Consider the following 24850-nt stretch of genomic DNA (forward strand, 5'->3'; position numbering starts at 1 on the left):
CAATATCAATTTAAAAGGCAAAGAAAATATAAGGATAAAATCAAACACTTTGATAAAATCAAAACGGAATTTAACAAACTTAAAATTAAATGTTAAAGATAACATATTAAACAAAAATAAACTAGAAATTTCAAAATTAACAATTAATAAAAAGCTAAAAGATAAACCGTTAAGAAAATATAATTCAAACAGTTTAGTTAATTCAAATTTAAAAATAAATAAAAATTTAAACTTTAAAAATAAGCTATTAAAGAAAGATAATTTGACCAATTTAATTAATTCAAAATTAAAAACTTAAATTTAAATCACAAATTAAACATTAAAACTTAACTAAAACCAACTCTAATTATACAAAAATCTTAAATTAAAGGAAGATAATTGAGGGGGAGGCTCCAGAATAGCTGGCACCTCCAAAACTAACTTACCCGACAGGATAACCCAAATAAACTAACCCGGCAGGGTAATTAGGATTAGTTAAAAAGGGACCCAGTTTAACTTGAATCATGGTACTGGTGAAGTTTTTGGATGATAGTACGTTAGGGAAGCTTGGGCATCGCATGTCTAGAAAGATATGGCTTCGATCTGGTGCATTTGGCCAAGTGGAACTGACCGAAGCTACCCTTAAATGGATCCTAACTAGTTAGACCAAGGTTTAGTACTAAGCTCCGTGGATAGGACTATTCGGAAAACATCGAAAGGTTGGTTACTTCTAATGACGTCCAGGTGACTCACCAAGCTTAGAAGTTTATCCGAAGAATGCCTATTTGTTGAGACCAAAGCTAAACCTGAATCTAACACAAGCTAAACCAAACTCTATAATTAAATCTAATTCATCTCACAAAATCATAGGATTCCCTAATTGAAAACTTAGATCGGGTGAGATGAATAAGGATTAAATTAATTAATTTTTAAATTAAATTTTGAATTTTAAATTAAATTAAATTAATTAAAATTAAATTTCAAATTTCAAATTGAATTTCAAATTCACATTAAATTTCGAATTAATTAAAAATTAAATTAAAAACTAAATCATTTTTAAAAAAAACTTCTTTTAAAAATTATTTTAAAAACTCTTTTAAAAATCATTTTAAAAAAAACTTCTTTTAAAAATTATTTTAAAAACTCTTTTAAAAATCATTTTAAAAACTTTAAAAAATTCTTTTAAAAATTATTTTAAAAACACTTTTAAAAATCATTTTAAAAAAAAACTTCTTTTAAAAATTATTTTAAAAACTCTTTTAAAAAATTATTTTAAAAACTTTAAAAAATTCTTTTAAAAATTATTTTAAAAACTCTTTTAAAAATCATTTAAAAAAAAAACTTCTTTTAAAAATTATTTTAAAAACTCTTTTAAAAATCATTTTAAAAAACTCTAAATTTTTTTTTAAAAATTATTTTAAAAACACTTTTAAAAATCATTTTTAAAAAAAAACTTCTTTTAAAAATTATTTTAAAAACTCTTTTAAAAAATTATTTTAAAAAACTTTAAAAAATTCTTTTAACTTAAAAAAAAATAGTAATAATAATAAATTATTTCTATAGACTATTTTCACTTTAAAAATTATTATTTTGACTTTAAACTCATTTTTAATATTAAACATCATTTTAACGTTAAAATTATTTTTTAATTTAACTTAACTGAAAATTAGATCTCAAATTAAAACTCATTAAAACTTAATTTAAATATTACTTTTCAACTTAATTTAACCTAACTGAAAATTAAAACTTAAATTAAAACTTAAACTTAAAACTTAAACCTAAATTAATCACTGATATTAATCTTAATCTAAAATCAAAACTGAATTGAACGTATATTAATCATTTTAAAATCTTGTTAGAAATCCCTTAAAAATAATAATAATTATAATTCTTTTAAATTCATTTAAAACTTAGACACCTAACTTAAAAGCTTAAATTCCGTTAACTTTAACTTTAAACTTAATTATGTAATTAATAAGTAGAACTTAACACTTTATTTGAGAACTAAGCTTGATTTGATTAGAACCTAGGTTTAACCTTAGTAAAAATATTAAAATTACTCTAACTCATTTTTTTTATCAACCTTTAAAATATTAATAATTAAAGTTTGACTTAAATTGAACATTCCTTAACCTTATTTAATAACGAGTTTAACTTCAAATTACTACTAACTTTAAACTAAGTTAATCCAACTTAAAAGGAAGTAAATGAAAAGTTAAATTATAACTAACACCTTCATCAATTAATACAAAATTTAGATTATATTAAATTATTGAATCAAGCAAAATTTAATCAATAAATTATTAATATTGATTAATTATTGAATTAATAACAACTTATCTTACTTAACATTACACTAAAGGTTAACTCATTTCAACTGAATCTAACGTTAATTACGTTCAGTCAAATTTAAATGAACAATTTTATAATGATAATTATACAATCGCCTAAAACACTTAGGTACGAAAATATGTTACGGTTGTAAAATTTTATATTAAGAGGGAGTAATAAATAAGGAGGATTAATAAATTAAAGGAGTATCAAATTAAAGATTTTTATATCAAGTGTTATTTTTTTAATCTTCTCTTTAAAATCTCTCTATAAAATTCTACCTCAATTTTTTTTCTACTTTGAATATATTTAGCAAATATTTTCAAAATTTTATGTCAGGTTCAGGGGGAGAAATAAAACTAATTCAGTTTTTTCAAATCGAATTTAAACTTAATTTTGAAAATCAAAGTTTAAAAATCAATTTTCAAAATCAACCTGTTTAAAATTGTGAAAAATTTCTTAAATCAACTCACAATTGTTTGTTTTAAATCACAAACTTTTTATCCTTTTTACTTAGTCCTTGAAAACTGAACTTTTCTAGTATTTTAAACCATGGTTTTGAAACTAGTACTTTTCTAGTATTCTAGAAAACTGAACTTTTCTAGTGTTTTTCAATCAGTTTTGAAAAATAAATTTTTCAAACTCAGTCTTGGAATTTTTGAAAACTTATTTGAAAAGCATTTCAAAATTGAAACTTGAAAATTTAAAATTTGATCTTGAAATTTAGAACTCCCCCAGATTATCTTAACATTTTTTTTACTAAAGTCTATGCTTACTTAATCCATGCTTATTTTTGATGAATGCCAAAGGGGGAGGGTTAGGTGGTTAAGTTAGCTAAACCAGAATTGAAAATATAAACTAACTTAAAAACCCTTTAAATGCTTGTTTTTTTCTTGCATATATTCACTAACTTAACCAGTTGTCATTCCATCAAAAGGGGAGATTATTGGTGCGGTTAGCACTAACGATTTAACCTGAGTTTTGATGAATGATAAATCAAGTTAAGTTAGTTTGTTGTTGTCTAACACTGATCGAGTGTGCAGGAGAAGCCAACAGGTCGACGGGCTGACCGGATGTGCAGGAGAAGCCCGCCTAGGTCGACGGGTCGATAGCTGACGAGAAGTCCAAACGGTCGACGGGTGACCGGACGCTTGGCGAGAAGTCCACTAGGTCGACGGGCTGACCGGATAGTGGCGAGAAGTCCAAGCGGTCGACGGGCTGACCGGACGCTGAGGCACGAGGCTGACCGGACGATAGGCAAGAAGTCCAGACGGGTCGAAGGGCTGACCGGACGTCAGGCAGGTAAGTGAGGTAAGTCACTGGAGGGGAGTGACTGCGAAGACGCGTTCCCGGGAAGGGAACATTAGGCGTCAATCCGGCTTAGATCCATTTCGGATGTCTAAGTCGAGATCGTGACTAGATTCCGGTCTCGGAAAGACGGAATCTAAGTCATACTATTTGTGTTAATTCATACTATTATAAAATGTGCTAACAATCTATGTTGCAGGATATATATTGCCTCGGACTAACTTTGTTTTGCAGGAAAATGGAGTTTTCTGGAACAAGGTGGTTCGGGCGCCCGGAAGGCAAATTATATCCAGCCAAGTCGTTGCCACGTGGAGCATCTCGGTTTGAGCAGTTACGTCACATTCCAGGCGCCCGGAAGGAATCCAGGCGCCCGGAGCAACATATAAAAGAAGCCCCAGGCAGGAGCTTCAGAATCAATAATCAATCTAAGAACTCATAATCCAAGATCTGCTGCTCTGTGCTCTTGCGACGCCACGAAAAGCTCTCCGACTCAGTGCTGGTTTTGTTTTAATTCTATTGTCGGTATTTTCTTTATCTGTCAATTCTTGTACTTAACTCTGTAATATTTGAATTGATAGTGATTGCCCAACGAAAGTGGTCAAGGACCACGGGCCTTCGAGTAGGAGTCGTCACAGGCTCCGAACGAAGTAAAAACAATTGTGTTCATTTACTTTTCCGCTGCGTATTTTTACTCAACTTTTCGAATCGATATTCACCCCCCCCCCCCTCTATCGAATCTAACGGTCCTACAGATTCTTTCCGTTCAACTTTACTATCCAGCATACTACTCTCTTTCATCATTATCAAAAGAAGACAGAAAGAATGAGTAACAAACTACTAGCAAGTTCAACACTTTCATCCAGAGCCTATCGGGCCGCCCTAGCCAAGCACAAAGCACTAACCCAAGCGTTAAGCTCACAAGCTTCATCTTTGGATTCCACAGGAGAACAAAATATAGATAACATGATTGACTCCTAAAAATTCGACCCACTCTATAGTAACTCCACTCAAATAACAGTCCCTCCTATCCTAAGCCATCCTCCTTATCTGCCACCCATCTTCCTTTCCTAAAAGTAAAAGCAGGACCTACTCTTTTTCCTACCACCAGTCCTCCTTTACCTCCTCCTTTTCTGCCACCTATCTTCCATTCTGAAACGAAGGCCCTTCATTACCTCCTCACCTGTCTACCATTCTAGCAGACCCTCTCTTTTCAAGACGCTTTCCTTCTCTTGCAAGAAAACTTTTCTTCTCTCTGAATTACCTCTAAGGTCTTCTTCAGTCCTTTTTCAAGTAGCATGATGGTGAACAGTAACTGTAATTGATGAGTAGGCTAAGGTAAGACCTATACTGGCTTAGAAAGGACAGCAAAGAGACAACCATATTCCTACATAGCTGGGGCATTAGCCTTCTTGTAGATATTTTACAGGTGAGGTTCACTAGAAGCCATTAGAAAGAAGTAAGGAAGCAACCAGACCTAGACCTAGTATCTGTTAAAAAAAAGTTTAGTATAATAGCCTCAAGATCCTTTGAAGACCCAATATTGAATGAACAAAATACAATTCACAAATACGCATTACGAAGAAATTTTTAGATTTTCTCAACAATTTGTTAAAAATAAAGACATTGGCTATAGTAATTCTGCCTTAGTAAGCCAAGAAGATCAAATTCTGATATAACAAAATAACATCATATTAGATCTATTGACGTTTTACATTATAGACTTATTGTATTAGAAACTCAACTCCTCACTCTTGAAAATCATATCTATAAAAATAACCAAACAAAAATCTAAAAGAAACTCTAAAAAATTTAAACAAAAATCTAGGTAAACTAGGAAAAATCATTATTAGACAACCACTAATTATCTATAAATTTTTAAAGATCCAAGATATCCCTGATGGTCTTACAAATAAAAACACAAACTAATTTTTTTTTAAATTATCACACACTTTTAAGACAATTCAACAGAAACGATGCTTAAAGGTCTACCTCTAATATATATATATATTAAAAAGTGAACCTATTATATAAAATTAAATAAAAATAATATTAAAATATTAAAAAATTATGCGCCCCAATTAAATTGGGCTGATTATACATTACTTAAACAAGAATACAAAGGCCTTTTACGATATATAAAACAAACCCTTCCATGCCCAGGCGGATCCTCATGCAGACGAGAGGTCCCATCTTTCTTGCCGCCCGCTTCTCGACTTCTCGGCCGCCACGTCATCGAACTCCTCGATAGATGCATGCAGAAACGAGAACGTGGCGCAGAAACATCGAGACCTCGTTACCGCCTTAAGCGGTGAGAAAGATTCCTTATCGAACGGTATCCGTTGGACCAAGAAAACAGTTTCTCTTTTATGACCATTTTAGTTTTTCAAGCATTGTTCTTTTTATTTTTTGTGGAAGAGACATATCCTTGTATAGTTTGCTTATTCAAGGAAGATCAAATGTGCCCTGTCATTTGGTATTAAGTTTTCCCCTCTGTTGAAAGGCAAATGATCTAATAGGGCACTGGTTATGATGATCAATATCCCTGCGTCTTTTTACAGATCATTATTGCTGAGATTAATCAGAGAATTGGAGCTGCTGGTAACGTTAATCAAGCGTGCAAAGCAGTTGTTGTCGAATACGGACAGCTAATTCTCGACCTGTTGTTGGCACAGGTTTGCAGAAATTATATGATTATTTAAAAAAAACAAACTTGTAATTACTTTATAGTATTACAAATAACTCTGGCTTATTTTACAGGCACAACCTGGCAAAATTTGTGCTCAGATTGGTCTGTGTAGCTTCGATGGAACCCATGGCATTAGGTCTGTGTATAAATGTTTGAAGAAATTGAATTGCTTAGGTTCTTCTAAAAAAGCTTATACTTTCCTTATGTGCAGTATTGGCATCGAAAATGTTGTGTATAGTAATATATAGAGATTCATAGAATAGACTTCAGGGTGATGCAATGTGCACTGCCTGTGAGATGGCAGTTGTCTGGATGCAGAATCAACTGCAACTGGAGGAGACACAAGAACGCATATTAAACTACATCAATGAGGTCAGTCCCCTTTGAATCATATGACATCATCGATAAGAATTCTTGTATTCGTTTATTCATGTATTGAGTTGAAATTTTAGCTGTGTGAGAGGCTGCCTAGTCCTATGGGAGAATCAGCTGTAGATTGCGGAGCCCTTGCATCCATGCCAAGTATCGGGTTTACTATCGGGGATAGAGTATTTGAGCTCGAACCAGACCAGGTACTATCCTTCGTAAAGTTGCATATAATTTGTCTTTGTTTTATCTGGTTAACACCAATGATCTCAATCTGCTTATGACCTTTCAGTACGTTCTCAAGATTGGGGAAGGAACAGCAGCACAATGCATAAGTGGCTTTACTGCCTTCGACATTCCACCACCTCGAGGCCCTCTTTGGTGTCTATTCTCGTCTCCCCATATTTTCTTTTTGGGGGTTTGTTTAAAATCTTTGTAACTAATGAATGAAAGTGGTGCAGGATATTGGGGGATGTGTTCATGGGAGTGTACGGTGTACCACACGGTGTTTGATTTCGGCAATCTCCAAGTCGGGTTTGCTGAAGCAGCATAGTTCAGAGCTTGGGGCCTTGGGTTGTCTCATGTCTGGGAGTGAAATACACGAGGGCAAACTGCCTGTGTGCGTAAACTGGACCTCTGCTGTGTTTTTTCGTTTCTCTACTACTGCTGTGTTTAAATTTGCATTTTGGAGGTTGATTTGATAGATTAGGCTAATTATTTCTTAGCAGAGTAGACATGAAGATCAGGTCAATTACTTCTTAGAAGAGCAGACATGAGCTAACCGGGAATAGTGTGTATATGATAGTGGATTCGATTTGACCCAGCTGGAAAAGGCTTATTCCTGACATGTCATGCGACAGCTCTTCCCCTAGGCCCCAGATCACCGAGGTTTGGCGACAGGTGATGTCCAGAGATCTTAGGTTGTCATTCAATTAATGATAAATGATTGGCAATCAGCAATTATCAATTGACAAGTACTTCGATTATGTTTCATGACGCGAAGGCAACCGCTCTGTTTTTTTTTAAAAAAAATAATTAGAGGAAACATATTTGAATCAGTTTTCATTTACGGCTCTAATTCAATTCCAAATCGTTCTCTTAAATCATTAAAAATCTATAATTTAAATCTAACGCTTAAACAACGTTCCGCTTACGACGGTTGCCCAGTATTTTTTTTTCCAGGGCGGCGGTAAGTGTATGGGATAACGACGATAGCAGTGGTCCTATGGCCAAAATTCTAGTATAACAAAGTCTAACCTTTGTAGCAGCTGAATCAATCCAATCGGATGGCGGATCACCAAGTCCACAGCATTTTCTTCTTCCCTCTCCCTGCCGCCGGCCATGTCATCCCCATGGTCGACGCTGCCTCCGTCTTCGCGTCCCGCGGCGCCACCGCAACCATCCTCTCACCTGACCCCGCCCCGCGGCTCCTCGCCGACCGCCTCCGAAAAGCCCGCCACTCCGGTCACCAAATCGACCTTCTCCTCCTTCGTCAAGCCGCTGATGGAGACGTCTCTGGTCGCCGCCAGCCCCCGTTCCTCGCCTCCCCTGCATACTCCTTTGACCTCTTCCGCGACCTCGAGAAGCGGTTCGCAGAGCCGTTGGAGATCGCGCTCCTGCGGCACCGACCGAGCTGCCTAGTGTCCGACATGTACCTCCCCTGGACCGCCGACTCCGCGCGGCGGCTCGCGGTGCCACGCCTCGTGTTCCAGTCGATGGGTTTCTTCCCTCACTGCGTCATCGACGCCGTGGAGCGCCACGCGGCGGAGCAACGCGAGTTGGGAACGTGGATCGGAGAACGCGTGGCGGTGCCCGGCCTGCCACATCGAATTGAGATGAAGCGGTCGCAGCTCCACGATTCGGCGGGGTTGCGCACCGAGTTCAGCGAGTTCTTTGACCGGGTGGCCGAGTCCGGGAGGGCGAGTCACGGCGAAGTGGTGAACAGCTTCTACGAGTTGGAAGCGGAGTACGCGGAGCATTACCGGAGAGTGATGGGGAGGCGGGCGTGGCACATCGGACCAGTCTCGCTTGTACACGACACCGCTGGCATCGCCGGAGCTAAAGAAGCGGCAGCGATTCTAACGTGGTTGGACTCGAAGCCTACTGAAACGGTTGTGTATGTGTGCTTCGGGAGCATGGGGCGAATGAGCGAGGCACAGATGGGGGAAATTACGGCGGGACTATCGGCCGCAGGCCACCCGTACATCTGGGTTACTGGCGGCGAGGGAGAACAGAGGAGCATCGTTGAGGAACAGAGGAGCGTCGTTGAGGAACAGAGGAGCGGCCTCGGGCTGGTGGTGCGCGGGTGGGCGCCTCAGGCGGCGATCCTTGGCCATCGCGCGGTAGGGGGCTTCGTGACGCACTGCGGATGGAACTCGGTGATGGAGGCGGTGAGCGCCGGCGTGCCGATGGCCACGTGGCCGCTTTTCGCGGAGCAATTCTACAACGAGGCGCTGGTGGTGGATGTACTGCGCGTCGGTGTGCGCGTAGGCGCGGAGGTGTGGGGGATGGCGGAAGAGGAGAAGCCGGTGGTAGCGAGAGCAAATATCGCCGCGGCGGTGGCGCAGTTGATGGAGGAGGAGAGGGGTAGCGAGGAGAGGAAGAGGAGGGCGGCGGAGATGGGGCGGAAGGCGAGGGAAGCCGTGGCCGTCGGCGGTTCATCCTACAGCGAAGTCGACCAGTTGATGTCCGAACTGTCGCGTCCCCAATTGGAGCGAAGTCAACAAAACCTTTGATCCATGACGACTTGGTGCGAACTCTCGAGAATTGATCCTTTATACATGTCCTTGCATGTTATGAAAGTCTATCCAATAATTTTAATTTTAATTTTTATTTTAATTTTTATTTTGTTTCTACATTTTCTTTCTAATTGAGCAAAATTCAGAACAATATTACATCTATCGCATTGTTAGTCATATCAATAGTCATTGCTCTTATGATAATTATAAAAAAAAAATATATATATTTTTTTATCTGTTTGCTTTTCTATGTTCTGACAAAAAATCTAATAAAGAAAGTCTTCGATCGCTCGATAATAGCGACTGCATGTGAATCGGTATTTCGGATCGAATCTATTCAAATATTTATAGCTTTTTAATTGTTCTGGTCAACTAACTTGGATAATTAAATAGTCGTCAAGGAGACATGTCAACGAAGATGATGATAGCTCTAAAATATGGTTGAAGATGGGAAAAAACAAGTTTATAATGGAAACTTATTCTTGGAAAACGGAGAGAGTGAGGGTGAAGAAATCGTTTTCTTCCATTATTTATTTATCTTAATAAAAAAAAGATAGATAGATATATAATATAATTTTATAAATCAAAAAAAGATACATAAGTTAATGATTGAAACATGATTTAATTTTATGAGTTTATTAAAGATACATATATCATTTTTTTTTATTATGTGATGTAATATAATGTATTATTCGTTGGTTTTCTGTCCAATTTTAAAACTATTAATTTTGATTTTAAAATTATATATTGATGAATTACGTTTCTTTTTCTCCTAAAAATTTTAATGAAGTATGTAATAAAATTTTTCTAGTGTAAAAAATTATTTTTTTAATTTTACTTTCCACTCTTCAATTTCCTAGAAGATTAGAAGGACACCTAGGATAACAGAAGATTAGAATGACACCTAAAATAAATTTTGACAGGCCGCTCCAACTATTAAGTTAGAGTTTATTAAGATGGTTGAATTGTCTGCTCAGAAGTATGATTATTTTTTCGTGCGTGCCTGATGTAGTTGGAGTGGGCGACCTTTCAAAAGGTTATAAATGTACACGTTCTCCATAATATTTGCAACCATTATCCATGTTCATAATCGAATATTTGCAACCTTTGTCCATGTTCATAGCGTTGCCCACGTCTCTTAGAATGTTCGTGGCCATTGTCCACGTTTTTCGGTAGACTGAAGCTGTATCTAAGTTGAGGTCGGTGATGGAGGTCGAGTCGTGGATGATGTCGGTGGATGAGGCCAAGTCTGAGATGATGTCGACCACTAAGACTAAGCCAACGATAATATCGACAACTGAGGTGGAATAAGAGAAGATATGAGTGATTGAGACCGAGTCGTCATAGCTAACTTATCCAATGCAAACTGTATTCCTTAGAAATATGAGGATATTGAGTTAACACGGTAAGAAAATATGATCACTTTAGAAATATATCTGTGAGACAGAATTATAATCTCTTTCATATTTAAGTAAATTAGAAATGAATTTGTTAGAGAATTATTAATCTATTTTATTTTAATAAAATATAATATTTAATATATATATATATATAAGGAATTTGAAATGAATTTAAGACAAAATTATAAATAAAATTTTAAAAATAAATATGAATTACAAACAGAATTTAAAATCCTATAATTTTTGTAAAAAAAAATATTTAAAATTAAATAAAGAATTGGGAAAAAAATATTTTAAATTTACATAAATTAGAGATAGATTTTGTAGACGAAAATAAAATCTATTTGAGATTAATGAATATAAATTTGAGATTGCCCCCACTCTACTCCCTTTGTCATCTCCGCCCTCATCTCAGTCTACTCCAAATGTGCTAGATCTATTTTCATCTACTCCAAGTGTACTAGATTTATTAAAGCATGCTATGTCTTCTTCTCTGATCTATTCTAAATCCCACCTCTTTGTATGGAATGTCACCCTATGCTCTTACCTTAAATGCCCACTATTAAAAAAATATAGTCATTGTGATACTTAGTTTAGTTGAAGAAGGCATAGTCCGACTGAATAGACTATGTTGAGTTGTTATCAACCTACCAAACTTATTGTTCAGAATGTTGAGCCAAGATGTTTGTGTTTTGTTGGGATAACTGGTCGGATTTTGATTGTCAGAGAAGTAAGACGTCACATTTAATGAATGTGATATGCGAGATTGTATATTCCCTTTATGATTAACGCGTTGTTCTGCCGCATTAATGGCTGGCAAATGGTATTTGTCCCAAGCCTCAAGAGCACCTTTCTGCATTAATTGTGAAGGCTCGTTATTGTTGACACGACCCTTGATCCGTCGGTGGTGTCGCATTGCCACTTATTTGGTCTCTACATTCGATGGTTGTGTTTAAACTGTTGCGGAGATTGATGCATCGCCTCATACTTTGCCACTGTCGCACATTAATGCGTGTGTGTGTGTGTGGGGGGGGGGGGGGCGATGAGATTGTGTCGTGACCATCACTGTTCGGTTGAGCAATCTGATGGCTGTGATGAGATCTCGTCACTCTTTTCCCACCATCCAATGGCTTAGCAAATCGATGCAACAACCCTACTGTGCGGCTATCAACATATATTAGGTCATCGAAAAACGATGTTGCTTCCATTCACTTCTACCAATACCAGTGTCTTTGTCTTTTTTCAACTTTTGGTGACATATTAAGTTAGTCATCATTTTCCCTTCTATTAATGGTCTTTTCATTCTCTCCTTGCTTTTCTATTTGAACCTATGGTTGTCGCCGACCCATCAGACCTCTAGTATGAGGCTCAACCAACCATATATACTAGAGAAACAAGAGCATCTCTTTGGCTATATTTGAGCATCTCCTCTAATCACAATATTATGATTCTGACATCGGAGCATCGGACACATAAGCCGCCACCAAGTTACATCACCTGCTTTCATAAAAAATGTGGAACCGCCACATCAGCGACCCCCCTAGAGCCGGTCTCACGGATATGGAAGGAGGTAAATGCAGGTACACAGCTAAAAGCACATAGCCGGGATGCTAACCCCAAGCAATGACACCCCGAGAATCGAATCCTGGACCTCTCGGCCACGCAACCATGTGCCCCCAGCTGTGCTACGCCCTGGGGACAACATCACCTGCTTTCATGGCTAGCTAGCAGGTTGCCTTAGGTTTCCTATGCCCTCTTTTCTTCAAGATCTCATCACCTATTTCCATACATTGTTATCCCAATTTGCCCCCAATTTCTATTGTTTGATATGCAGTGCAATTATTATTTTTCGATTGTACCAAGTTCCACTCGACCCTATTATCTTCCACTATTTCTTTTATCCCATATGAGGAGAGTCCGGGGTCATCTACTTTATGGCAAGGCTGGGTGCAACTTCCTCGGTGAGTACTTGACCTCGCACAAGGGGTGGAAGGGTCACTCTTTCTTTGTTAAGATACCTCAGTCGTACACCTGGCTAACCGCCTAGCAAGTCAAGCTCCCGACTCAGTGTCACTTGGATAGTGCAGACTGGAGTGGATGTACTTGGCGGCAATCGAGATCTTGGGTGGCTTGAAGTTTGATGTTAGCATGTTGGTGGAGAATGAGTCATTACTCTATTGGGTTGGGCTAGGCTTGTTTTTCTTGTCGTTGCATATCAAATCATATTGAGCGCCTCAATTAACAAGAGTTTCAAGTGGGACCTGACGACTATGGAAGGCTTGTGGGCCTCAAAGGATGCGACCGTTGGATCCTCAGAATTGTCACCGCCTCGTCCCTCTATAACGGTTGAGTCCTCTATGACTGTGGAGAAGTCTGAAGTCCCTACTTCTATAGTGTCAACCCTTGTCGTTATTGTCACGCCCCAGAGGAATCCCCGTTCGATAAACGGACAACATCTCTCTTGTAACTATGACAATATGAAGCATATATACATGGCTACTTACAAGCAAATAACAACCCACACAGTTGGATATAAACACAACCACGTAATTTATAAGCAACACACACGGCTGAAAGTAAACACAACCACGCAGTTGATAAATAACCCACACGACCAGAACATAACACAGCAGAAGTCACAAAATAACGAACGTAAAACCAACAAAACAACTAACTGCGAGCCCGGCTTGACACGATAACATCAAACCAAATACAAGAAAACACAAAGTTGAATTCCATACAAAGATACATATACATAAATAAGTCCAAAATCAATAAAACGAATGAAAGCAATAACGGAAGAAATCGCTCGATGTGACATGGGACTGGCGGACAGGATCTCCAGTCGACTCCATAAATCCTTTACCTGCTACCTAGCGAAATAAATCAGTTCATGGGGTGATGAGTGTTAGGACTCAGCAGGTAATAGACAGATAGTGTATGAGTATAATATAGAACTAGATATACAAAGGTATACAGTCTCATACGAAAAATCGTAGATACTACCATGATATCATAGTAAATGTCCATACCTGAAACCATATCCTAGGCTAGAAATAGAAGGTCAGGAGTAGTAAGGATCTGCTACAGTACTACTCATAATTACAAGGGTAACATGTGAGGTATATACATATTACCAATAAGTAAGTCAGTGTTTACACACATACCATAGGTATGTAACTCAACATATGTAAGCATATCTATCATATGGATATACTAATACCATAGCATAAGTAAGCAAGAGCAACATAAATAAACAGCAACAACAACATAAATAAGCAACAACAGCATAAGTAAGCAACAACATTAGCAGATATAATAATAACAACATATGCACGGATGATCACCCCACCCACCTCTCTACACCACGACCCTTGTATGGTCAAGAGGCCAGATCGATAACAACTGTACCACTCAAAGGCCACCACTACTCTCGAGTGACCGAGTGGACAAGTGCTGAGTAGCTATCTAGCTACAAAGCGAAGGGGGTCCCTACTGCTCACAACTTCAGCTACCACTACCCATGAGTGGCTAAGTGCGGCACGGCAGGACAAGCGACATCTTCTCTAGCTACCACTACTCATGAGTGGCCGAGTGTGCAACGCGGCACGATAACTCATTCACCCACAAGGGAGATGTGGCCGCCTGCATGCATGCAATGACATGATGTGCAAGATACAGCAGTCATAACATATATAAATAGAAATCAGATATGCTACATGAAACCAGCATGCTCAATAAGATACATGAGTAAACAACAATCACAATAGGTAAACATTATATATATATATAACAACGAGAGACTGTATAGATACGGATTTGATTATCACAAAGATCGAGTGGATAAGTATCAAGCACAGAAAAAATATGAGTGGAGTCAAGGTAAATACAACAACTATCCGAATATCGTTCATGCACTAAAGTTAAAGTATTAAAGAGAAACAAAGTGGAAGTACTCGCCTTTATTTGTTGTTCGTGCTAAATAATCCCATGTCGAGACACTCGTCTCAAATCAACGTCATGCAAGTCATATGATATACAATTTAGCTAATCACATATAGAACAATTAGCTAAACCCAAAACCTAATCTTAATTCGAATAGGTAACCACGTTCAAATCCAGTTAACTAATAAGTCCATCCTTAATCCACTAACATGTTCGTTTATAGGTTTGCGAGCTCGGGTTTGAGCTCGGCTCGTTTAAAGGGCTCAAGAACATGTTCGTTTATAGGCTCATGAACTCAATCTCGAACTCGACTCGTTTAAAGGGCTCGAGAACATGTTCGTTTATAAGCTCGTGAACTCAGACTTGAGCTCGGCTTGATTAAAGAGATCATGAACATGTTCAATGGTGTGTTGAGTTTGGAAGTTTAATGCAGTAGTTTGGGATGTTCAATGATGTGTTGAGTTTATATTATTTTAGTTGTTAGGTTTGTTGAATATTTATTCAAATGAGTTTTCAAGCCCGTAAAACAAGCTTTAAAATGAGCCCAAAAATGAGTTTTAAAACTAACTCGAAAATGAGCTCGAGCTCGCTTAACGAGTTAGGCTCGTTAATTATGATAATCGAGCTAATAACGAGCCGAGCTCGAATTGTTCGTGAACTTAGTAATTCCAAAATGAACCGAGCTCAAGCCTTGTGATAAAAGTTTGATTCGAGCTCAAGCTCGAATATGACTTAAGCAAGCTGAGCTCGAGCTTAATATTGTTCTGCTCAGTTCGGCTCATTTACATCCCTAATGGAGATTCAATTGATTTCGATAAAGAGGTTAAACTCCAGCAAATGCTAATAGATTTTATTAATTTGGTGTCAAATGATCTTCCTTCTGGGTTATCACCTAAGACTACCCTAAACTCTAGGATGAGATCTCTCAACCTAGGGTGACTAATACAGGAGGATACTAAGATTATTATTATTATTATTATTATTAGTAGTAGTAGTAATTTCATTCTTTTGGTATTTAAGGTATTTTTGATAATTTAAGTATTTTTTATAATTTCTATCTTTTGTTTTTTTTTTGTATTTTTATATTTTAAGTCCATTTAAGAATTTAGTCATCACACACACGTATTGCATGTGTAATATAATACATGTGAATACGCTTAACTTAGTATCTCAAACCCATAAATTGGAGTTGGTAAGGGTACGTCAAGCTTATGCAGTAGTGTAACGTTAGGACGACTATAGTATAACGCGAGGACAACGCTCAAGAATCCCAATAGTAAATTACTAACGGGCTCTTCCTGATAAAAGTTTAATTTAATTTTTTATTTTATATTAGATATTAAATTGATAAGAACATATACTATATTTGATCTTAACCAAAAGATCGAGAAATGTATGTTTTTTAATGCCGCCGGCCCAAGGTAATTATAGAAGCTTCTCCGCTCACGGTTTACCAATCTTAAGATGTGGGACTAAAGAGAACCATGATAGTGCATATTATTTATATAAAAAATAACCAGAGAAAATTACTAATAAATTTTAAAATTATTTTCAATGTGAAAAGAAAAAATCGCATTGACATAATTTTACTTTAGACTTCACCAAAATTAATTAGTAAATAGTCTATATTTTTAATAAAATAATATGATATATTTGGCTAAACAAGGGATAATCCTCGAATATTAATTAAAATTTTCTTTGTTTTGAAATTCTTTTTTAAAAAATAACGATTATCTCTTCTTATCTTCTTCTTAAACCCCTGCGCCAAATTATTATAATACTACTAGTGTGATCGTGCACACGTAGAGAATCTCGAATCCCAGCAACAAACTACTGTAACGGATTTCCCTATGCAAAAAATTAATATTATACTTGTCTTAGTAAAGAAAACTAAGAAAAATATATTTTTTAATATCGTCGGCCTAAAATATTTATAGAAGCTTCTTTGGTCATAGTGTTGTCAATTCTAAGATATGGGACTAAAGTGAACTATATTTTTTTTATATAAAACAACCAGAGAAAATTAATGATGAGAAAAATTCATAATAATACGCTATAGCTGAGTCTCGAACCCTAGATCACTGATGTTTCGCTTGTGGAATTACTAATAAACATTGGAATTATTTTTAGTGTAAATAAAAAAAAGGACATTAACGTAAATGTATTTTAGGCTTCACCAAAATTAGTTAGTAAAGGGGGGAGATTTTTAATAAAATAGTAAAATTAGTATATATTTTAATTGTTATTTTATTTTTTTTATTGATCAATTTTAACCGATCAGGAAAAGTTTTGATACAATAAATAAATAAATAAATATATATATATATATATATATATATATATATATATATATATATATATATATATATATATATATAAATCGAACCTGGATAACGTGAGTTTGCAGTCTAGCTTTGGATGTTCTGATGTCTTCTGTATGCGATTGGATTTTTGTAGTCCGGGAGGTTGCCTTGGATACGATTGGAAGATGATGAAAGGGGTTTAGGTTATATTTGGTGAGTGTAATTTATCTTATAATATAATTAAGATTATATTATAAGATTAATTATTTTATTTAGTTTAATTTTAAATTTGTAATATAATATGATCTCGATTATAAAAGGTAGTGAAATTTTATAATTGGATTATAAAATAAATACTATGTAATCCGATTAATTAGGTTACTGTTAATTAAAATTTGAATATCGAATATATCCTTAGTCAGTCTCCGTCCATCGTTGCTCGCCCGCCAACCGGTGGTGACGATCACTGGTTGTTGGTGGCTGCCGCAAGCTCCGATAAAAGTGCGGCAGCTGTCGAGTAGAAATCGCAGAATATTTTTATCATTTTATAATAATATAAATTATATTTCTTATAAAATATAATGATCACTAAAAATATATATATATATATATAATCACACTTATAATCAAAGATTACATATATTATATTATAACACATAATAAATTATGTAATCAAAATTACATTATATTATATTATATTATATTATAAATTTAATTATATTACCAACTTAATTATATCACACCCAATAAAATATAACCTTAATATACTGGAAAGCAATTAAAGAGCGTAGAGGGAGAATAATTATATCCAAAGAAAGATACAAATTTAGAGCTCTGTTTTTTCTCCACCGTTAATTTTTTTTAAAAAAAAAATTATATAACCAACACCGACCACTAAAGTACGAACGATATATCACTTCGCGGCCAACGTTTCATGATTTTTTCCTATCAGGAAATTAATTCTAAAATGCATCATAAAAAATTAATCCAGCGTAGTTTAAAATCGATTCATGAATATCTGATTAACTGTGGAAGCATGATTCCATCGTGTGGCAAACACAAAAAGGGAAATTTATTAATTAAATGGTACAGGCAATGGTACAATGGTGGATCATCTTTTTAATTTATCAGATATCTAAAAAATCGAGTCATAATTTTAGTAAAATATTAAATTAATTTTTTTAATGGATGATTAATCTAACAATATTAGGATGATGATACTTCTCGATTTATCCTGATAATTGATGAAAAATATTTATAAGACCAAATTGATCACCACTAAAATTAATCAACTTAAATGAAATATCTTATACCAATTAAAATTTGTTTCTACGCATCATTTGGAAATGGAAAATGAATTAAGAGGAAGTGATTTTGTTCCCTTTTCAAAAACGCAATAGCAAAAACTTCTCTCTCTTGTTGGCCATCTTTCAATTTCAAGTCACGTCCTGCCCCCACGGGCTGGATCAGTTGGTAAGTTACTTGGTTGTTTGTTCAAATGGTCAAAGGTCGAGGGTCACCAGTTGCACACGAGAATAATATTCCTGGTCTGTTGGTCAAAAACTCCTAAGTTCCCAGTCAACTTTCCAGCCCAGCACTTACCGTGATTTACTCTCTCTGAAATCCTGGGGGGCCAGGCTCAAGGGGCAGCTAGGATGACGGTTCCACCTTTTACTCAAATTTCAAGTCACATTCATTTGCACTCAAACATCAAGTTGTTTATAAATGATGTGCTTAGCTTAGTAGCCTCTCTCACGTATTACGGGTTGCCTTCATGATTTTTACTGTGATTTCCCTACTAGGTTATTGCTCTATTTTTGCTATTATTGTTCTATTTTTACAGTTATTGCTATGTGGCTACTGTTATTGCTTTGTTTTCTTATGATTGCCCTAATATGTTATTGACATTCATGATTTTTACTTGTTTTATCCATATTTGCACTCAAATATGGAGGTTGATAATAGTTGTTCAGTACCACAATCTGATATCGATTCTTCAATGATAATAAAAAATATATAGATTCTAAAGGAAAGATAATTAAGCAAAAAGTATTGATATCTCAAGGTTGTTTTGATGTAATCAAACAAGTTAAATTAGATTTTGCTATGTTTAACCTTGTGTCTAAGTGTGCAGGAGCTTAGGAGCACAGGAAGTCGAGCAAAAGACGCAACTAGTGTGAAGGATGGCACAGGAGAAAGTCGACAGGCTCGATGCGTCTGAAGGACAAAGTGCTATTAAAGAATACGTGGACAGACGAGAAGAATATATGTAACCAACACCGACCACTAAAGTACAAATGATATATCACTTCGCAGCCAGCGTTTCATGATTTTTCCCTATCGAGGAAATTAATTCTAAAATGCATCATAAAAATTAATTCCGCGTAGTTTAAAATTGATTGATGAATATCTAATTAACTGTGGAAGCATGATTCCATCGTGTGGCCACTAGAAAGATCAGAAGTAATTAGAGCTGTAAACACAAAAAAGGTAAATTTATTGATTAAATGGCTCAGGCAATGATACAATGATGGATCATCTTTTAATTTATTATCAGATATCTAAAGAATCTGGTCATAATTTTAGTAAAATATTAAATTAATTTTTTTAATGGATAATTAACCTAACGACATTGGGATGATGGATTATTAACTGTGAACCTTCTGGATTTATCTGATAATTGATGAAAAAATTTTATAAGATCAAATTAAAAAATTTTAATCTAACATCATTTGGAAATGGAACATGAATTAAGAGGAAGTGATTTTGTTCCCTTTTCAGAAACGCAATAGCAAAAACTTCTCTCTCTCGAATTCAATGATGAGTGGGCTCAACAAAGGCCTTTTTGGGCCAAAAAAAGACCAGCTTAGATAGTCCATACAATGTATCATACATTTAGGAATAAATAAAAATTCAGTTAAACTAAATTAATCGACTAATTCAAAATTAAAAGTTCGGTTCAGTTAAAAGAAATATCAATTATATTGATTTAATATGTTGGGTTTCGATTTTGAAAATAGAAATTTCATTAAACTGATTAAATAGATATATTATCAATGAACCGAACCAAATCAGAACTTAAATTCTAAACCAAACTGGTAAACCCTAATTTCATTCGCTCCTCACCTTTCGCTAACGCCGTGACTCCCATCTCCGTCGTCCTCAGTCGACCCTCCCCCTCCTCCCATCACACAGCTACTCCACAAATTCGTCTGCCATCCCCTCATCCCGTCAATCTCACCATCGGTGAGGCTTTTTGTCCTCATGCCCCGAAGTGAAACATCTTAGAGACTCGGAGGACATTCAATCCTCCTTGTTGGTCTCTCCATCCTCACCTCATTGGCCATCTTTCAATTTCAAGTCACATCCATTTGCACTCAAACATCAAGTTGTTTATAAATGATGTGCTTAGTTCAATAACCTCTTACGTATTACAAGTTGCCTTCATGGTTTTTACTGTGATTGCCCTACTAGGTTATTGCTCTATTTTTACAGTTATTGCCCTAATAGGTTATTGCTCTGTGGCTACTGTTATTGCTTTGTTTTCATGTGATTGCCTTAATAGGTTATTGACATTCATGGTTTTTACTTGTTTTATCCATATTTGCACTCAAATATGGAGGTTGATAATAATTGTTCAATACCACAATCTAATATCGATTCTTCAATAATAACAAAAAAACAAAATATAGATTCTAAAGGAAAGATTCATAATAAGAATTTTTTTATGATCCATACAAAAATAGAACAATGAGCTTGAGATCTCATATTAGCTCATGTAAAAAACACCCTCATGTTGTTCAAACAACTCAAGCACAATTAAGTTTACGACTAGGTTCAAGAGAGGGAGAGGTGTGTTTGACTTCTTGGAAATTTGATCAAGATGCATCTAGAAAAGCATTAGCTAGAATGATAATAATGGATGAATTCCCTTTCAAATTTATAGAAAGAGAAGGATTTAAAAAATATAGAAAGAGAAGGATTTAAAGCATTTATGGTCATGGTATATCCAATGTTTCGAATTCCTTCAAGATGGACGGTTGCACGTGATTGTATTGAATTATATACCGTTGAAAGGGAAATATTGAAAAGTTTGTTGCATAATTCAACACAAAGAGTTTCTTGGACCACTGATACATGGACATCAATCAAAAAATCAATTATATGTGTTTAATAACTCATTTTATCAATACAAATTGGAATTTACAAAAAAGGATTCTCAATTTTTGTCCAATTACAAGTCATAAAGGTGAGACAATTAGTTTATCCATTGAAAATTGCTTGAGGGATTGGGGAATCAACAAAATTGTCACTATCATAGTTGATAATGCAAGTTCAAATGATATTGTTATCAAATCATGTAGCTGTTGGTTGCTACTCGGAAAACCTAATGGTTCCACTGTACAAAAATTTTGTACAAAGGTCTGAACTTTTTTCCTAGCTACCATGTATTCTTTTAAATTAAACTTGGATCGCCTGCGGAACTTAACACGTTTGATCCAAATTTAATCTATTTGTTCTTTTAGGTTTTGACTTGGATCTCCTGCGGAACTTAACATGCTCGATCCAAATCACCTAGGTTATTAATTCCATTAAATATTAATTTCCAAAATTAGTTTTCAGTGCTGACGTGGCGAGGCACATGACCTTCTTGGATATGGGAGCAACCACCACCGACTAGACAAAACCTTTTAAGGAAAACTAATATTTAATTTCCTAAAATAACTTTAGGTCAACCGAAAAGAACAATCAAATCACAAGGAAAAGAAAAACAAAAGAGCATTACATCGAAAACAAATTCGAAACACTAAAATCGTATGCATCTTGTATTTGGTATTATTTCCAAAAATAACTAGTATGATGCGGAAAGGAAAAATACTAGTTATACCTTCTAGAAAGACCTCTTGATCTTCTACCGTATTCCTCTTCTAACCTCGGACGTTTTGTGGGCAACGATCTTCCAAGATGAGGACCACCAAAGCACCTTCTTCTCCTCCTTGCTAGGTTCGGCCAAATCAAAAGCTTTACCAAGGATGAAGAAAAAACATCAACCAAACTCCAAGGGATGAAAGCTTTCTCTCCTTCTTCTTCTTCTTCTCCAAGTAGTATCCGGCCACCACAAGAGCTCCAAGCAAGAGAAGGTTTCGGCCACCACAAAGAGGAAGAGAGGGAGAGAGGATGGCCGGCCACAACACCAAGGAAAAGAGGGAGAGAATAATAGAGGTTGTCTCTCATGAAGGCACCTCAATCCCCTCTTTTATATTCCTTAGCTTTGGTAAATAAGGAAATTTAATTACAATAAAATTTCCTTAATTTTCCTTGACATGAATTAATTGAGAAAAATAAAATAAAATTTTCCAATTAAACTTGTAATGGCCGGCCACCTCATGGAGAGCAAACAAGACAATTTTCAATCAACAATTAAAAATTCCTTATTTGTCTTCGGAAATTTTAAAAAATAAAATTTCCCTTTAAAATCCCTGCATGGTTGATAAAAAGAAATTTCTATAATTTTAATTTTTCAACATGTGAATAATTTTCAAAGAGAAAAAATAAAATATCTTTCCTATCTACAAATAAGGAAAGAGATCTAATCTCTTTTCTTAATCTTTTGTAGAAGAGATATTTTAATTTTAATTCTCTTCAATAAATTATATCTTCCACATAAGAAAATTTTAAAATTAAAATTCTTTTAAATTTAATGGGGGCCGGCCACCTAAGTTTGGGTTCAAGCTAGGGCCGACCACCCATGAACCAAGGCTTGGGCGGCCCTAGCTTGAACCACAAGCTAGCTTGGCCGGCCCCCTTATCATGGGTATGAAGGTGGGTATAGGTGGGTATAGTACTCTATAAATAAGAGGCTACGATAGGGACCAAGAGGAGGAATTGGTTTTGGTCTCCCGATAAAATTAAGCATCCCGTGTTCGCCCCGAGCACAACTTAATTTTATCAATAATAATTCATTCCACTAGAGAACTATTATTGAACTACCACACCAATCCCAAATTACATTTTTGGGCTCATTCTTATTATGAGTGTGTTAGTCTCCCTGTGTTTAAGATGTCGAATGTCCACTAATTAAATGAGTTACTGACAACTCATTTAATTAATATCTTAATCCAAGAATAGTACCACTCAACCTTATCGTCATGTCGGACTAAGTCCACCTGCAGGGTTTAACATGACAATCTTTATGAGCTCATCTTGGGGACATTATTAACCTAGATTACTAGGACACAGTTTCCTTCTATAATCAACAACACACACTATAAGTGATATCATTTCCCAACTTATCGGGCTTATTGATTCATCGAACTAAATCTCACCCATTGATAAATTAAAGAAATAAATATCAAATATATGTGCTTGTTATTATATTAGGATTAAGAGTACACACTTCCATAATAACTGAGGTATTTGTTCCTTTATAAAGTCAGTATAAAAGAAACAACATCAAATGGTCCTACTCAATACACTTTAAGTGTATTAGTGTAATTATATAGTTAAGATAAACTAATTCCTAATTACACTACGACCTTCCAATGGTTTGTTCCTTTCCATTTTGGCCGTGAGCTACTGTTTATAATTTATAAGGTACTGATAACATCCTCTTCTGTATGTGGCACCACATACTATGTTATCTACAATATAAATTAATTGAACAACTACAACTAAATGTAGACAATTTGACCAAATGTGATTCTTTATTCAAAATAAATGTTTACAAAAGCTTAGACTTTCAGTATACACTCTAACAGTAGCTTATCATGCTAAAACCTCTCAACCTAGGTTTAGAAAGGTAGATAGGAATTTAGGCAAAAACCCTAAGGATCCTAGGTATTTGCCTAAGAAGAAGAAAAATCAAGGTTTTAGTGAAAAAACCTAAGGTTGAAGAATTATGGAAGGAAAATCAAGTCTTGAGATCAAGACTTGACAAATTAGAAAGGACTCTTAGAAAAATCACAAATATGACACAAGGGTCCAAGAGTCAAAACCTAGGTCTAGAAGTATCAAAATCATCCAATGGTCATAAGGGTTTGGGATACAAACCTAAAACCAAGAAGGATGTAATTTCTTACCATAGAGTTCCATATAGTTATGGAACCAACCCTAGGTCTAGTGATCAAGTCAAGAATACTAGGGAGGTCATCCCTAAGAGTATTTTTGCAACAAATGTGACTAAGACTTCTAAGAAGTCCAAGAAAGTCACCAAGAAGGTCACAAGGGAAGCAATCCCTAGGGTTGACCTAGAAAAGGTGATCAAGGCTTCTAAGAAGCCAAACAAGATCACTAGAAAGGTATCTAGGGAAGTTATCCCTAGTGAGTACCTAGAGCATCCAAGGAGCACCAATAGATTTTGGGTTCCTAGGAGCATCTTCTCTACCCCATAGATGGGTTAGAGAGTGTCAACTCTAAGTGGAAGGGTAGTTAACCTAATCATGATGAAGTTGACACTCAAGGAGCATTTTCAAGGTTATTATTAACCTTTGAAAATGAAAAAGATAAAGGGTTTACTCTTGGAAAGAGTAAAATGTGTCATATTTTGAGAAATTGGATGAATTTTAAATGACACAATTTGAGAAAATCATAAGAACTACCAAGTTGGGATTTTGGTATGCTCTTAGGAAGTTAAAGGCAAATTTAAGCCTTAACTCAATTGATTACTCTTTAAAAGAGTAAATTATGTCAAAATTTGAAGAATATGCTTAATTTAAATTGGCACAAATTAGGAAAAGCAAAAGAAATGTCAAATTTGATTTTTGACATTTTCTTGGGAAAATTGGGCAATCTAGG

The 24850-nt window shown here is 35.6% G+C and overlaps 1 protein-coding gene and 2 pseudogenes across 1 annotated transcript; 2 read left to right on the forward strand and 1 right to left on the reverse strand.

Annotated features, from left to right (window-relative positions):
- Window positions 1–5870: 5870 nt before the first annotated feature.
- LOC122048739 lies at window positions 5871–7224 on the forward strand (annotated as a pseudogene).
- A 698-nt stretch (window positions 7225–7922) lies between these two features.
- Window positions 7923–9566, forward strand: LOC122049563 (scopoletin glucosyltransferase-like). The gene has a single exon (XM_042610936.1). The coding sequence runs from the start codon at window positions 7957–7959 to the stop codon at window positions 9403–9405; it is 1449 nt and encodes a 482-aa protein (XP_042466870.1). The 5' UTR covers window positions 7923–7956; the 3' UTR covers window positions 9406–9566.
- A 6404-nt stretch (window positions 9567–15970) lies between these two features.
- Window positions 15971–16150, reverse strand: LOC122049739 (annotated as a pseudogene).
- Window positions 16151–24850: the final 8700 nt, after the last annotated feature.

Source organism: Zingiber officinale, chromosome 2B (genome assembly GCF_018446385.1).
Source record: "Zingiber officinale cultivar Zhangliang chromosome 2B, Zo_v1.1, whole genome shotgun sequence".
Classification (NCBI taxonomy): domain Eukaryota; kingdom Viridiplantae; phylum Streptophyta; class Magnoliopsida; order Zingiberales; family Zingiberaceae; genus Zingiber; species Zingiber officinale.

Excerpts from the sequence above, each read along its gene's own strand:
- LOC122049563 (XM_042610936.1), top strand. The coding sequence starts at position 7,957 with ATGGCGGATCACCAAGTCCACAGCATTTTCTTCTTCCCTCTCCCTGCC.